This window comes from Carassius carassius, chromosome 1, assembly GCF_963082965.1.
Source record: "Carassius carassius chromosome 1, fCarCar2.1, whole genome shotgun sequence".
NCBI classification, from domain to species: domain Eukaryota; kingdom Metazoa; phylum Chordata; class Actinopteri; order Cypriniformes; family Cyprinidae; genus Carassius; species Carassius carassius.
In genome coordinates this window covers 31,645,499-31,662,126 of record NC_081755.1, presented here as the reverse complement: position 1 = coordinate 31,662,126, position 16,628 = coordinate 31,645,499, and the positions used below count along the sequence as shown (strand labels likewise).

The 16,628-nt window shown below is 36.9% G+C and overlaps 2 protein-coding genes across 2 annotated transcripts in view; one reads left to right on the top strand and one right to left on the bottom strand.

The window, feature by feature from the left end:
- Positions 1-1,583: 1,583 nt before the first annotated feature.
- LOC132118020 (C-type lectin domain family 19 member A-like) lies at positions 1,584-4,097 on the bottom strand. The gene is made up of 5 exons (XM_059527535.1): positions 3,901-4,097; positions 3,083-3,260; positions 2,902-2,995; positions 2,306-2,438; positions 1,584-1,837 (listed from the first exon to the last, which is right to left on the bottom strand). Exons 1-5 carry the CDS (start codon positions 3,986-3,988, stop codon positions 1,761-1,763), a joined length of 570 nt encoding a protein of 189 aa, XP_059383518.1. The 5' UTR covers positions 3,989-4,097; the 3' UTR covers positions 1,584-1,760.
- A 3,875-nt stretch (positions 4,098-7,972) lies between these two features.
- Positions 7,973-16,628, top strand: part of LOC132145293 (serine/threonine-protein kinase SMG1) — a 41,781-nt gene continuing 33,125 nt past the window's right edge. The window contains exons 1-6 of the mRNA XM_059556192.1: positions 7,973-8,229; positions 14,430-14,587; positions 15,126-15,278; positions 15,397-15,533; positions 15,622-15,680; positions 16,328-16,541. Coding sequence (XP_059412175.1) covers positions 8,153-8,229; positions 14,430-14,587; positions 15,126-15,278; positions 15,397-15,533; positions 15,622-15,680; positions 16,328-16,541 — 798 coding nt within the window. The 5' untranslated portion in view covers positions 7,973-8,152. The remainder of the gene's footprint in view (positions 8,230-14,429; positions 14,588-15,125; positions 15,279-15,396; positions 15,534-15,621; positions 15,681-16,327; positions 16,542-16,628) is intronic.

Genomic DNA, 16,628 nt, shown 5'->3' with positions numbered 1-16,628 from the left:
AAGGAGGTACAGCTTTTTCACATTTGGCTCCCAAACTCTGGAATAGCCTTCCTGATAATGTTCGGGGTTCAGACACACTCTCTCTGTTTAAATCTAGATTAAAAACACATCTCTTTCGCCAAGCATTTGAATAATATATCTTAAATTGTAACTGCACTTGTATCTGATCAAATGTGCATTCTTATTCTTTAGCTTGGGTTAAACTAATTAATTTTACTTTGTTGGAACAGCAGCTACGCTAATGATGTCTCTATTTGTTTCTATGTTTTGCCCTGGGATTTACATCCGGTGGTAACTAGGATTTACACAAGCTCCAGTCTGGATCCAGAACACCTGAGAAGAGATGATGCTGACCCCGCAGAGGACCTCAGATGATGCTAACCCTGAATCAACAACAGAACCAACTAATATTGCTACAAGTGTGACTGCATCATATAATAATTATTAATTATTAATCATATTAATAATGTTCATCATCTGGCTGACTACGACTTGCATTAATTTTTCTACAAATCCTGTCATACGTGCACAAACTGACAGTCACCACTTATAAGCTATTACTAAATATTGTAGAAACATAATTTTCTGTAAAGTTGCTTTGTAACGATTTGTATTGTAAAAAGCGCTATACAAATAAACTTGAATTGAAACTTGAAAGTATATTCTAAATAAATAAGCATAATTAGTGACAATTATGTTATTATTATTTATTATTGTTAAACTTAAATATTTCGTGACAGTGTTGAATTACTTTTGAAGTGTAATATAGTAAATTCCTTGCTAGCAGTTGTGTGGATAAGAATGAGGTGGGCGGGGGGTGGGGGGGGGGGGGTTGGGGTTGGGGTCACTAATTGGCACAGCACATGAACTAGAGAGAAAAACAGAAAAGGTCATCTGCCTAGCTGAGGTTAAGCTCTTTCTGTCTTTTGAAGCTCTGCAGTCAACGGAGGCTTAAATGCCTTCTGGTTTAGAATCTCACCTTCTAGGTCAGTGACAGATAAATGTGCACAGACGGACACTGACTCAGGAGTCATTATACAGACACACACACATTCCTGTCTCAAGGTCTGCAAGAAATTAAAAATATCCTTTCTATCAAAAACAAGAGACATTTTCGGACTTTTTATAAAATCATAGGGTCTCCAGCAAAAGTATACCCTATTTGAAAAGAAGGAAGTAATGTCTCAAAGCATTAATAGCCAGATGGCTGGACCTCAGTTTTCCTTAAAAAAAAAAAAAAAAAAAAATCAAACCAGTGTTCGGTCTAGTTCAGCTTAGCCATATACTGCAGCTCACTATCTACACTCAAAATAAATGTTCATTATTGGCTTCTATAGTTCCACGAAGAACATTTAACATTCATGGACGCTTTCCAATCCACTAAAGATTCTCTTTAGACTATTAAAATGTTTGCCACAGAAACAGATGCTTCTTGAAAGGTTCTTTGGGAAATTATTAAGGGAAATTATTTTTCTATGGCATTGCTGCAAAAAAAAAAAAAAAAAAATTTTTTTTTATATATATATATATATATACATATATATATATATATATATATATATATATATATATACAACAGTGATAGGAGGACGATGGGGGCAGGGAATTGGAGTGAAGGGGAGAGGTATGCAAATGAAGTGCCTATATCAGGCTGGAGAGAGATGGAGATGAGCAGACATCTTGTTGCTACGCTGTGATTGAGTGATGTTGGGTGTCAGTGTTAATGATAAAGAACTGGATAAACAATCTTAGGTCTGAGGTTAGTTTTCCAGTGTGGGAATCTTACAGACGAATGGAAAGGCCTTATCACAATTGTTGTCATTCCAAGACCTCAGTGCTGCAAAAGATGGAAAGATGCAAACAGTTTCTTCATTTCGTAATGTCCTGACATATTTAGTGGGGTTGTCAATCAGCTATATACGTATATATATTACTGGTTCCACAAAAATGTTTAGCAGCATGTTTAGCAGCATTTTCAACATTGATAATACTATGTTATTCAAGCAGCAAATCAGTTTATTAGAATGATTACTGAAAGATCATGTGACACTGAAGAGTAAAGTACTGGCTGAAAATTGCCATCACAGTGTTAAATTACATTTGAAAATATATTAAAATAGAAAAAGAGTTATTTTAAGATGTGATAATATTTCACAATATTATTGTTTTTACTGTATTGATTAAATACACATTTCAGCATGGTATGCATACAAGATTTCTTTCAAAGACAATGACTTGTTATCTTAATTGTACTAAATTATCTAATTTAATTTCTGTTATATGATTCAAAACATTGTGAACTCACCACTGTTTTGTCTGTACCAGATCTCCACACAGTCCTCCTCCTGACGGATGCGATGGATGCCATCATCTGGTTGATTTCCATCCCAGTAACTGTATTCATAGGGTGAACCGTCTGTCCACTCCATAGTGCCCTCCTACCCACAAACTATGATTAACAACGCTATCACATTTGCTTGCTCCTTGCCCCTTAACCCTGAAGTGATAACTAAAATCTTCCTGCCAAGTATGAGTTCACAGCTTTGGTGCTTTCTGGATCATTTGATCCAGGATCTCAGATAAACTTTCCATTTACAAAACTGAGGGTTTGTTACAACATCATCCATAAACTATCTACCTCAACTTGGTGTTAGACCAAAGTGTTGGTTCACCACTGTCTGGAAATGATTAAGCGTCACTCAGAGAAACTATATTTTCCATTCATGGGATTTTTTTAGTGGGAGGATTTACATACTGGGCTTGGACTTTACAGCTCACATAAGCTATGTCAGTCATGTAGCTGTTAAAGTTTTTAATGGGTTACTAGGAATCATGACTGCTTCACATAATAAAACATCAGTGAATCATTAAAAAATCTATCTCGTATTGTGTGATGTTTACCTGTCTTCTATCATGAAGGCCAATCCAAATATCTGTTGGAATTCCTGGTACACGGCTGTTCACGAGATCATAGACAAACACATTTTCCTCCCAGCTAGGAAAAAAGTTATGAGAAAGTATATATTTTAATAGAAGGTCCAGCAAAATCTGCAATGGCAGCACTGTCAGTGACGAGTCATACCTGTGGATGGAGGTGAGTTTGGCAGATTTGTGTCCGTTTGAGAACTCAGCGCAGTACAGATCTGCCTCAGCCCAGGTGCGGTTCAAAGGGAAGAAGCGGTAACAGTAACCCTCGAATTCAGTCCAGAAGAGCGGACATGCCACAGGCTGGTTCGAGTCTGACAGCTGCAGGGGCAGTGCTAGAGGAAACGGTAGCAGTTCAGTATAGTATACGAGCACATAATAGGTCAAACACTTACAAACAACACAAAAATATATTATTACGTTATCTGAAACAGCATCTGGAAAGTATTTAGCTGATGTCAAAATATAATGTCATTGTTTTCTTTTCACAGCACCAGCCTGCTTTCAATTTAGTTTGAACTGTGCAAGAGCTAAAGAAATGTTGTTATGCAAAAAAAAACAATTATAGGTTACACATGAGTATTACAGTATCTAATTTAAATATTACATTACAATAACTGAAGACAGCTAAATGTAAGAAAAATGGTCCCTAAAGGAAAACAATTGAATTATGTAGTGGCAAACTTTTCCTGCCTTTCAAATCTGAGTCATACTTAACCTTTAAAGATGGATTCACTATTAGTCTGAGCTCTTGTAAATAAATAAAACATTGCAAGTATAGCATTTATGTCTCATCCTCATTCACTGGGCAAACTGTCTGCAAAATACAGATTAAAACAATACATTATAAACAGAAGCATCTTTAACTTGGCAAAGCATCTCTGGTTTAGCTCTATTCGCTATGTAAAGAAGCTAATTAAAGCATATTAACTGTGTCTGCACTGTATCCTTGTCTTCGGTTCTGGTGGCACTCACCTTGTGTGATCTTGATGTTTGTTGAAGGCAGAGCCCACACTGGGAAGCCGGTGATCAGTAGGGCTAAACACAATTCCCAACAGAGCATGTTTAGTGCAAGAGAGGAGACTGAGGTCTGTGTGTGTTTGTGAGCATGTGTGCTGCAGGACAGTGTGAAGTTTTGGGGAGAGTAGAGGGTGTGTGAGGCAAGCCTCTCTCAGCTCCTGCCTTTTTGTTGGACTCTTCCTACTTGGTCAAGTCCAAAACACTGACATCAGACTGTGTAAGAAAGGGAGAAAGAAAGAACCCAAGAGCCTAAAACTGATATTTTGTGTCATTATCTAATGCTCCCTGGGCGGACAATTTACTACATATAATATCCTTTGAAAATTTGGGGTCAGTAAGATTTTTTAATAAATTAAGGATGCATTGAATAAATCAAAGTAACAACTAAGACATTTATACTGTTATAAAAATGTCTGTTTCAAATAAATGCTGGAACTTTCAGCACCAAATCTGTAAGAATGATTTCTGAATGATCATGTGACACTGAAGACTGGAGCAAATGCTGCTGATGCCATCACAGAATTAATTCAGCTTTGTCATCACAGGAATTAATTACATTTAAAAATATATGAATATAACATTTAGGTTTTTTTGTTTTTACAAACGAATGCAGCCTTCGTGATCACAAATGTTTTTTGTTTTTTGTTTTCTTTTGAAAGCATAAAAAAATCTAACCAACCCTTTTCATATCATGAAAAAAAGTATGACCAAACACCTTATCTATTTTACTTTTCGAAACGACTGCTTCAGATTTAATTGAATTTAATAACTGAATTTATCAAAATGGAACTTAATTTATTAATCAAAAGCAATAACAGTTTTATTAGTGTTCTAAGTCAGTATTATGTTTGTTATAATATAATAAACTTTTGCAATTCTAACTTTTACATATAGAAATCATTTAATTTATCGTTGCAGAAACATCAAACACAAATGACCTGTGATTCCTCATTAACCTTTAACTTGTGAAATTCAATCCTCAAACACCACAGTATGGCCACAACCTGGAGTGAGTAAAATAAATGCTTTTGCCAACATGTTTGCCAATAGAATAAAGCAAGAAAATAACTAACAGTTAAATGGTTTAACTTCAAATCTGAAAACATTTAATCTTGTAATCATTTGTTGGAAATATAATGACGTCCAGCTTGTCTGAACACCCACTTCACACTACTTGCTTAGTTTCATTAGTCTCCCCTGACACGGTCTTGCATTTGATAGTGCGTCTGCTTTATCTCATGGCCTACACAGCCCATGCTATTAAAGGCCCAGAATTCCTCTTATCTTTGTGAGGGCTGCCGCCTATAACAGCTAAGGGCAGGAGCGTGGCGATATGACTCATTCTTATACTGAAGAAGGACTCCATTTATAATTTTCATATGGGATTGCTGCTAAATATGGTCTCTAAATGAGTCGTTCTGTATGTCCTGTTGCTGCATCCTGCCAGGTGTAGACAAATAATATCTACCATGCAGCACAATACAAGAAGGAAAGGCTTTAATTAACATTTTAACATTTTATTATCATTTACATGTAGGACTATTTCACTGTATAGTAGCCATGTACACACTGTCTCAAAGTTTGGTTGTCAGTTCACTTTGAAGTCCGGTTCTGTACACACCCAGTTCAAGTTGCAACTGAACTGAATTCTATAAACCCAAAGAAAAACCCCAAAGATGCTTAAAAATAAGCAGACATGACAACACTTTGAGAGCGTGCTCTGAGGAGCAGCTTTCCGATCATTAATAACAGGGGCTTAGTTAAAATCGCCAAACATAAGTCTTTGATTGCCGTTATTTTTACTTTGGTCAAAAATAGCAGTCTTCAGTTCGGTTGTAGATTCAAAACAATAATTTAGGGGATTCACTCCCATATCTAAATGCAATTGTCCCTCTTGAAACTTTACAGTGTGTACGTGGCCACAAGGCTGGCATTAGAGTTCTTCAAAACCATCTTTACAGAGCCACATGCCAAAGTTCATTGCCTGGATCACTGAGTTTTCGCCCCAAGCCAACAATGAGAAAGTAGTTCAGACATTTCCAGTGCATCATTGGGCGTGCACATGAACGGTTTGAGGAAGATGAACTGAGACGTGTGAGATAGCTAAAAATATATTTCTTGGGTCTGGTATTGATTTTGAGTCAGTTCAAAGCCAGCTGATGTGCAGACATGAGATGAAACATAGCACCCTTGTTTTATTGGTAGAATTCCCCAAAATATGTTCTTGTACGTTGTACATTTTACATGAAAAAGGGGTGATTCATTCCAGAAAAATGTCTTTGGTTACCTTTTCTTACATTTTCCAACACTGCTTGTAATCCCTCAGGTGTAGTGCAGATGGTGGTGCACATTAGATAAGCAACAGCTGTGACATTCGGCACTTCCTGTAGCATGACAGTCGAACAGCTGCGCATATTGTTAATTATGGGTGCTTTTTGCTGACCTCCATTGAGCAGTTTCCGTGAAATTATGCTTTCTGCCGCTCTTATGTTTTTTTTTTTTTACAGAACACAAAAATGTGTCCAATAATGGTTTGCAGTATATTTATATAGTCTTAATTAACAGTCTTAGTCAACTCAAAGGGTGCAGTAACACACTGTGAGCCATGTACTCTTAAGTTACCTGCTGTCATCTGTGTGTACAGCTACAGTGTTTCTCGTGCACATTGTTGATTAGCAACTTCAGTTCCATGCATTGAGGTGGACAAGTGTGCCACAAAAAGCATGATATCACAGCAAGGCTCTGTGAAAGTGAATAGGCCATTTTTAGTAGACCATCTCTTTCTAATTGCTGGAAAAAGTGCAATGGCTTGAGTGTTGGATATTACTGCAAGACATGACATGACATTCTGCTTTAGCTCCTTACTACCATCTCGTGGTATAATTATGCAATGTGGGTGTTGTGAATGGATATACGCAAATAACAGTTTGTCCTCAACCAATAGCCTCAAACTCTATATCAAACATATTTGCTTCTCATTAATGGGTTAATATTATGTAATAATTGTCGCAAGACAAACTTTGATGTTGGCTTGAGAAAATATCTGAAACACAGTAAGTTATCATCACACATAAACATACAATAGCATTTACAATTACATACAATAACAATACTAAAGATAATAATGAAAGTATCATAAAAATACACATGATTACAAATACAGTTTGCATTTAGTCATTTCTTTAATTAATATTTCAATGTAAAAAAAAAAAAATTCAGTTGGTAGAGTATTCCAATAGTTAATGGCTCTGACTGAAAAGACTGACCATTCAAATGTTGTATGCATGTCCAGCAGTCTCCTCTAGTAATTGCTCTTGTAACACTGCCATTATTAACCTTCTGCCTTATAAATTAGCATAATGGAGGAGGTGCATTTAAAATCTTAAATCAAGCAAGCATCAACCAAATATTATAGTTAATAAAGATAGTTATTAATATAGTTAATATATTATTAGTTAGTTAAAATTATTATAATTATAGTTAATAAATATCAACAAATTCTTAAACTAAAATGCATTGACGTGAGAAATAAATCATTTCTGAAATGAATGAATGAATGAATGAATGGAGTTTGTGCTCAAAACAAGAAAAACTAAATAAACTTAATTCAAGTTTATTTTGCTTACCCTAAATATGTTTTTCTTGTTGATTTTGATCAATCAGAAAACAAGACTTAATATCAATTGTTTTCTCGTTTACATGTGTCTTGATTTAAGAAGTTTTTTTATTTTTTTGCAGTCCAGAGACGATTTGTAAAAATTGTGTTGTGAGCATACTACCAATAACGATATAAAACCAAACATAATATGCCTCGCTGAATCTAATGGGTGAATGGGAAACTTGAACGAGATGTTTTCCTACACTTGCCAAACTTCCGGTGAACGAACAACCTTTAGAGTTATTTTAAGTAAGTCCATGTTTCTGCCATTGTGCGTGAAGGCACCATGGGAAATGTATTTGCTTCGGCCTTTGCACTCATAACAATAGAGCTGCAGTTATTTCTATCCACCGGCAGATGGAGAAGCCTCCGTGTGCACCGCGGTGAAGGGAAGAGCAGAGAAATAGATGGGAGGGTCAGGCCGCTGCCTTTCAGTTTCAAACACAGTGCATTTCAAACCTGTGCATGGACATAAACTGAACGGTGAAAGTAGGGTTTGTTTGCGGACTCTTCCCGTGTTAGACGGGTCATGCTGTCTTCGCGAAGGTAATGAGCCGCAAAGCCCTCGGGTCTCGGCTGAGCAGCGCCCAAAAACTGCAGCGAAACTGGAATGACTGGCAGCCCAGGTCAGTAGCGCACCACGCCGCCGAGCACTCGCACTACAGACCGAGGCTTCAGCTAGGCCTTGCTCTCCTGCGCCTCTTTTTCGCCACGTGAGGAGTAATTCCTGAGCATTCATGTCAGATCACGTCGCACGATAATGAGGTTGAGCTCTAGTCTTTGGGAATAGTTTAACCGACAAGTGTCAAGCGCTTATGATTGTTTTTTTCAGGCTGGTTAGCAAGATGTTAGCATGAGCTAACTCACAAACAATCGGCGAACACTGGCGATATTGAAGTTATCTTGTTTGCGTTTGTTCGCTAGCTTTGGTTTGTAGACTGAGTGAAAGCGTGAGTGTAACAGCATGGATTTGTGTGTTTTGACAAACACGCGGATGTGTCGTGGCGTTCATTTGTGGTTTGTGAGGGGAAACGCGTGTGGTCTAACACGTTTAGCCACAAGCTACATAGCTTGTTTAGTTTTTCAACATTTGCGATGAAGTTAGTAGTCGATTTACGTTTTATGTATATTGCAGACATACGGGATAATCTTCTTCTCATACTGATTTAATGCTTTTTGAACTCCTCGTGTGAAGCTCATATCATTTTCGACGTTCATGTCACTTTGCTAACCAGCTCCATTATTTTCGTTGTGCAGCTTGACTGAGTGGCGGATTCCTAATTTCAAGCATTATGATCTCATTTGTAATTTTAAACCGCTTTAATTTGGACGTTTTCATAGTTTAAACAGAACAAGTCAGGTGAAGCTTGGACTGAATGTCAAAGGCAGGCGAGTGTGTCTGTGTTAGTATGGAAGGCTTATGAATTGGCAGCGAGAACATTGAACTTCGAGAGCGAGAGCTGCATGGTTAATTCTTTGAGTTCAATCTAGTGTCATAATCCAATTGTTGATGTCCATTCAGTAACTTTGAAACAACTACTTTTTAACTATTTATTTAGGATGAAACTTCACAGTTTTGAGATGAGTTGCATTATTTGAAACCATGTTGAAAAATGAAACCTCTTGTCCATAAGTCCCGGGTGCAGATGCAGTTTTTATGAATATGCAGGGAAGATTCATGAATTGTGCTTATGATTTTGTATCTTTGTCGATTTAATGGTTTAAATTTTCAGTAATAATACTTTCTGCCATGTTATAAAAGGTCTGTTTATTTAATGTTCGCGAGGTGATGTAAATTATCAACTTTACATTTCTGTGAACTGTTAGAATTCAAAATGTAGTTTAATTAGGATTATTAAAGTTATAGTTCACTCAAAAAAAGCAAGTTTGTCATGTCATTAAGTTCACATGTTCCAAATCTTTATGGCTTTCTTTCGTCAATGTAACAATAAATGTATATTTTTGAAGAATATCCTAGCCCCATCTTGTCCAACATAATAGTGAATGAGAACAAGCCGAGCCGTACCATACCACGCAGTGGAAAAGCGCCAATAGATAAATACAACAGAACAGTGTTACAAATAAGGTCACTAGTATCACCTACAAAAATATAATTAATAATTAAGTGTAAATTTAAACTGCATAGTGTTCACTGTATTCATAAAAAAATAGATTCATCCTTGTTAAAACGTGTTTTGTGGTTTGATGAGCATAATGACTGCAACTGGTATTATTAGGCTGCTGCCCCTTTAAGACCTAATGCACAGATCCAATATAACCTAATGATGCACATCCGATTTCTTTTTCAGCTGTTCTCGTTCACTTTATAAACAATAGACTGCATTTGCCACAGTGATTGAGAATGGTATTTTGTCAATTTTATGTGTATATGCGTCTCTTCAAAGGTAAGGAGTGAATTATACAGGAAAGGTAATTCAGTTCGGTGTTTGAAATTTTCGCACCGGTTAATCGATGTGTGAAAACACCATTTATACCAGTATCACCGCGGAATCGGGGCTTTTCCTCGCTTTCCTTCAATTTTAAATACCTTGTAAAAGAGGTTTGCACATTTTGTTTTCACTTTCAAATAGTGTCAATTCGGCTTAAAGCAATTGTTCGTGTTTAGTTTGTTTGAATTTTCCCTCTTCCTCGCTTTCGCTTTTAAATAGCTTAAAAGCGCAGTGCGCATTTTATTTCACTTTTGAATTAGTGGCAGTTCAACGTCAATTGCTTGAATGCCACAACAAAATAACGTCAAACTCACTTTAGCCTATTTATAAGACGTATAACTTTTATTAACAAAACGAGTAAGAAAGCTTGGAGGCACGGCATACACCTTAATGTCAAATAAAAAATATAAATGACACAGTTTAAATAAAATAAAAATCTGAAAACAATGTGGAACCAATTAAACAAAAAACAAATGTTTAAAAAAAACTTGAAAAATCACCTATCGGGGCAAGCCTAGAAAGAGGTTAACATTCAACCTGTTTTTTTTTTCATCAGTTATTTGTGATTTGAATTTTGTGAATGGGAGTTCCTCTTTTGCCATGTTATAAACCGGGCTTCGGGTGATTTCAACTTGTTGTAACATTTTACAAGAAAAGATAATTGTCCATTTTGCTTACATAGGCCTACATCTACACAACTTTTTAACTTTTAAGACTAAAACAAAAGATGGATTCATTGTTTTTCTTAATTAAAAAACACAAAAACAATGAAACGGTAAGATACAATGACAAACTAGCTTAGGCCTAAAAAAAAAATGTGTTTGGTTCCGGTTTCCGACCGACCCTGTCAATTTATGTGCGACCCAAATTTATTTTATGAGACTGGGGAAGAACGGTCTTTCACACATCGTTAATTAAATTACAGTTTCCTTTAAATGCTGTTTTACACTTAAGTAATCCGTTAAAAACCATTAAGTATTGCATCAAAACCCTTTAACTGTCAATTCCTAAAGTGAGCTATAACTTTGGTTTGGAAGGTTTGGAAATCGTAACATTAAGAGAAACACGGGGGGAGGGGGGAGTCAACAATATATCGCGGAACAGAGAGGGCACTGACAACATGCTGACAGACAGGACATTAACATTACCAGCTTACTTTTAATATGAAACAAAGTCTCATTTGGTTATTTCACCTTTCAAATGTGGTCATTTTTTAAAGAAATGTAAACAATAAATACCGTTTTGTGGCTCTTGAATGTGTCGAACAGATCGCTGTAAGTTAGATCATCAGTTAAAACTAACTGATCGTCTCTTGCTTCTAGTTAATTTATAGCATCAAAATCAAATAAACCACATAAATGAACATAACAAAGAATGTTGTTTGACTACAAAAAGATGTCTGTACACTCCGTTTTTCAAGTTCAAATCCTCCATGTTAATCTACTATGAGATCGCCTGTCAAACTCCCGCGAAGGCTTTTTGTGTGTGTGTGTGCGTTTTGCTTGTCTATGGCAACAACAGACTTTAAACGGGAATACAGAATCACTGTCGTAAAAGTACCGGTACACACATTTAAAATCAGCGCGTGTGTGTAAAACTGCCACTGGAGAAAAAAAAAAAAAAAAATCCCTACCGACCAATGACCTCAACTGACAACCAACCGGAACCAAACTTTTTTTTTTTTAAGGCCTTACGAAATGTTTATTAAAAAAATAAAATAAAAATAAAGGCATGGCATACACCACATGCTGTACTATATACCAACTAATAAATTACAGAACGTTTAGCAAACACGGAGGAATCAAATAAAATAAAGAGCCTCCAAAGTGTAACATGAGGTAAACAGCAAAGACAACAAACTAAACTAAACTAAATTTGCTGTCAGTGATGGTGCTTGCATGTTTTTTTTCCCACAAGAATACCAACATGTTCACCTTCTCTGGTTTAAGAAGCGGCCTTTTACTTTAGCTTGAAAACCATCCATCATTTCCTCAGTATTTTTGCAGCAAGTATAAACCAGGCTATGTTGCCATCAACAGGCATCCTGTGTATCATCAGCCTAAGTACTGTGCAGTTCAAACGAGTAGCATGGTTTCGTTATGTTTTTGTTTCGTTTGCCGTTTGATGCCATTTAGTGCTGTTAACTAAATCGCCTGTGCATTAATTTGAAATGTAATTATATTAAAATTTTGCAGTCACACCAGTACGACATGTAAAAAAAAAAATTAGTTGCACCAGCAGGACAAATGGACGCAGTCTGGAGCCCTGCGACCGATCCACTTCATTCATGTGAATGATACATTTGCAAAGTGGACCGATCCAATTTATTGTTTGCTGTTCAATAGAAGAAAGGCTTATGGATTTGGCATCACATGGTGGCAAATAAATGATGACTGTCAGTTTTTGATAACATAATTTGGTCGATACCTGTTAATTTATTGTTAATTTGACAGGCAATTTTGTTCAGGATCAATGTGTGTTCTTGTGTAGATCTTCCTTTTGTACATTAATGGATATTCAAAAGTTTGAGGTCAGTTGCCGGCTCATTGTCTAACACACACGCAGAGAGAGAGAGAGAGAGAATTGACACTTATTATAGCTTAACTTATTATAGCATATTTTTCTACTTTTGAAAGAACTAGGCTATTTACAACCCCCAGCTTCACAATAATATAGAGACGGTATGACTAATTCACAAATGCAATCACTCGTACTGGTACTGTTTACCTTTAATCTTTATCTCTTACACCAAGCAATAATACGTTAGAAATGTTACGAACATAGATAAAATAACTGCTGATAGTGAGCTATGATCGTTCTTTCAATAGGAAAAAATATCCCACCTTTAATAGACGATCTCAGGACAGTTGACACAACGCTGCTGCGTGTTGACACGAAAGCGTATCATTTTCACGCGTTATTAATCCTTGCCACTTGCAAATGTAACCATTCAAAAGACTTTGAAGCATTCAAACACAAGACGCGGAAAAGCTGAACTGAGCAGCTGGTTACTCGCGCGCTGTGCTCGGTGTGCACCCGGAGAGAGAGCCGCGTTTCACAGACAGCAACACTGAACCGACCTCTCATGTGCAAAGTTCTCCTTTAAGTTCCTCCTGTACCTCAACGAACAAAAACAAATCGCAGTTTAAACAAACAGAAAGGGATGTGTAAGAGCTCCCTTCAGCACCGCAGTGTTCTGGTGTTCACGACTCACGCAGAGAGAGGCTCTTGCTCTTGTACCGTAATACATAAAATACAAATACATAAAAAATGTGAAAATACCCATCTTGGATGGTATGTTCGAAAAAACTGTCAGTTATGTCTTAAGTTAAAGTAAACAGTTGAGAAAAAAATCTTGTGTGTATTATATTGGATGCATTCATTGTCTCTTAAAGTGACCACGCCTAATATGGCTTGGGCGCCGCGTTGCATTCTGGGACGTGGCGGGCATTTTGATGAACAAATAAACAGAACGAACATACAAATTAAATAATTTCAAACAGGGCCCACTGGTACAACCTGAACCGGGGCCCGCAAACCTCCACTATGGCCCTGTTTACAGTACAAACCTTGTAAGTGAACTATGAGGGCATAAAAACAAAACAGAAACAAAATAATCATTCATTATTCATAATCGAGGTAAAATGTTCAATTAATCGAGGTTTTGACTTTAGGCCATAATCGTCCAGCCCTATCCAGCGAACACACACAACCTGATTAATATTCATGACTCCAGCAACTCATTGATCCTTAATGCATTTTATATGGTTATTAGTAGAATCCGTGTCATTATTATCTTATCAGTATTTTTGTTAGTTTTTCCACAATTCTTTTATACAGAAATACTGAATGACCAAAAAAGCAGCACCACCAGTCCGAAGTTCAGTTAGTATGCATTCACACATGGTTATCAAGTTTTAATTGACTGACCGATGTTAAGAGCATACTTTCAGATATTTAAAAAACTGTGCCTTTTTAAAAACATTTAATATATAGTCTGGCTAGTAAACGAAAAAATGTACTAGCCAATGGCGATTCAATTAACATAATTCTTTTTTTTTTAAATAAAACACTTTAAATTTGACAAATTTTCACCATCTTATAGTTTTTACTGTATTTTTTATGAAATAAATATAGCCTTGCTAAGCAGAAGAGACTTCTTTCAAAAACATTAAAAAATCTTACTGATAGTGCCTTTTGAAAGTGTTTGTAAACTAATTGAGGTGTTTGGTGTTTTATGCATATGATGTCAACAGAGTAAACACCAACCCATTTTTGTCCAGTTGAACAATAAGTGGTCAGCTCTGGTCAAGCTTTAGCAAGCTGACATCATGGTGGCTGTAGCCACCACTGAAGGTATATTGAATGTTTTTCAGAGGCGAAAGTCTGTCAGCCAGCCAGGACGGTGTAAAGAGCAGTGTCTCTAGAGACCGTGGTTCAGAAGTTCTTTTCGACATTCTGCCCTCTGAACAGCCTGGCACCCCACCACTGCACAATGAAGCCTTCTCTGCCACAGATGTACTCGAAGAAGGAGGTGTGTGATTCATCTGGCCCTTTGTTTAACCTGGCTTTAATCAGCTGGATTATGTCCGCCAGTTATTATTACTATTTCCACCTGCATTATGTGTCATTCTGCTGAGGATTTGTTGATTATTTGATTCCTCTTCTGTGTGTCACACTGGTTAAGGTTTCTGTTTCTAAAAATAGAAAGAGAAAGTCATGTCAAAGATTTTTTTTTTTTTTTTTTTTTTTTTTTTTTTTTTTTGTGTGGAATGTCCCAGAGGTTTCTTGTGCGAATAAATTCCCATTAGTTTTTTTTAGTGAATGTAATATATTTGTTCTATTGTTTGTTTGCTTTATTTTTAATAGAGAAATTTTAAATAAAAACAATAGTTAGACATAGATTATACCATATACATTTTGCCCTGCTTATGAAAATAGAACCTACCTTAGTGACACGATGTTCTAACATTTGATTTATGCTTTTAATGTCTCGTGTGGTGTTTTTTTTTTTTTCAGGAATTTCAGATTATAAATGTTATTCCTTTACTGACAGTATTCCTGCTTTCTAGGTGGATATGACGCTGATGGAGGCCTCTCTGAAAATACTTATGGTTGGAAGTCGCTGGGGCAAGAGTTGAGAATCAATGATGTGACTACTGATATAACCACTTTTCAGCATGGAAACCGTGCTTTAGCTGCAAAGGACATGAGGAAATCACAGGGTACATTCACCTTTCAGTGCTCACACATTGTTTGGGATGAATTGCCTTGGATCTTATTCTTAAGTGGGTCTGTTAAATTCATTTATTTACGAGCATCACTTTCTCTTTTATGTCCCAGACCGACCGTTGGCTCACTCTGAGGAGTCTCGTCTGGCCAATCTTCTGCGGAGAGCGTCACGGGAAGATGACCGGGAACGCAGACTGGCCACTATGAAACAAATGAGGGAGTTCATTGTGCACTCTGAAAATAAAGTGGTACGGTCTGACATGCTCAGGTGGATTTTTGTGTGTATATAGAATCAAACTGTTTTTAATCTGTATTGTTTCCATTCATACATTACAGGTCCTAGTGAAACAGTTGGATTCCATTTTGAGCACCCTGAATGACATTTTAAATGAGAGGTATGACTGCACAGCCTATTTTTAACACCGGGGGGGGATCAGAATTCACTCCACTGAGGGTGTATTTAGCACTTCATTGTTCAAGAAGTATTATGAACACCTTACTGAGTCCTAGTCATAAACAATTTAACCAGCCATTATTACATTTCGCCATACCTTAAAAAAAATTTTGCCCACTAGTATGGGATTTTTCATTTATTTTAAGACTAGGTGTTAGACACCCACTCCGCAGGATATGCCAATCAACAGTAAGTTCTTATTCTTGTGTTCCACACTTTGTGAAATAATGCTTTCGTAATAATTATCAGGTTGAAGTTTACTTAGGGCGCATAGTGGCTGCAAAGTGAGCACTCCCAAGCACAGTTCTGAAACCTTAATGGGTGCACATGAGGGGGCTATTGTAAGTTTACAAGACCACAAGTTCACATGAAGTGTGCCATTAGGGTAAGGGCCATTGTTATCCTGGATTATTTTGCCCATGATAATTGTGCAGTGAAAATCTGGCCTAATTTCAACTCGGATTGATATGTAATATCTATTTATTAAAATGTGTATATATAAATGCAGGGTAGTGTACAGTCAATGGGTAATTATTGCTTAATAAATCCATGCAGAACCTGATCACACGTTTCTGTTTGGCCTTACAGTAGTAAGCTCCTGCAGGAGCTCAGGCAGGAGGCCGCGAGCTGCCTGGGATTGCTCTGTGCCTCCCTCAGTTATGAAGCAGAGCGGATCTTCAAGTGGATGTTCCTCAAGTTCAGTGGGTCCACAAAGGATGAGGTGAAGCTTCTGTACCTGGTGGCAGTGCACAAGGCACTTGAAACGGCAGGGGAGAAGAAGGCTTTTTCATCTGTAATGCAGGTATTTATTCTGCTTCATTGCTAAATCTCGGATTACCCTTCTGTATAATCTTTTTCTGGGGCTGAAATGTTTTACTCTTTTGTCATT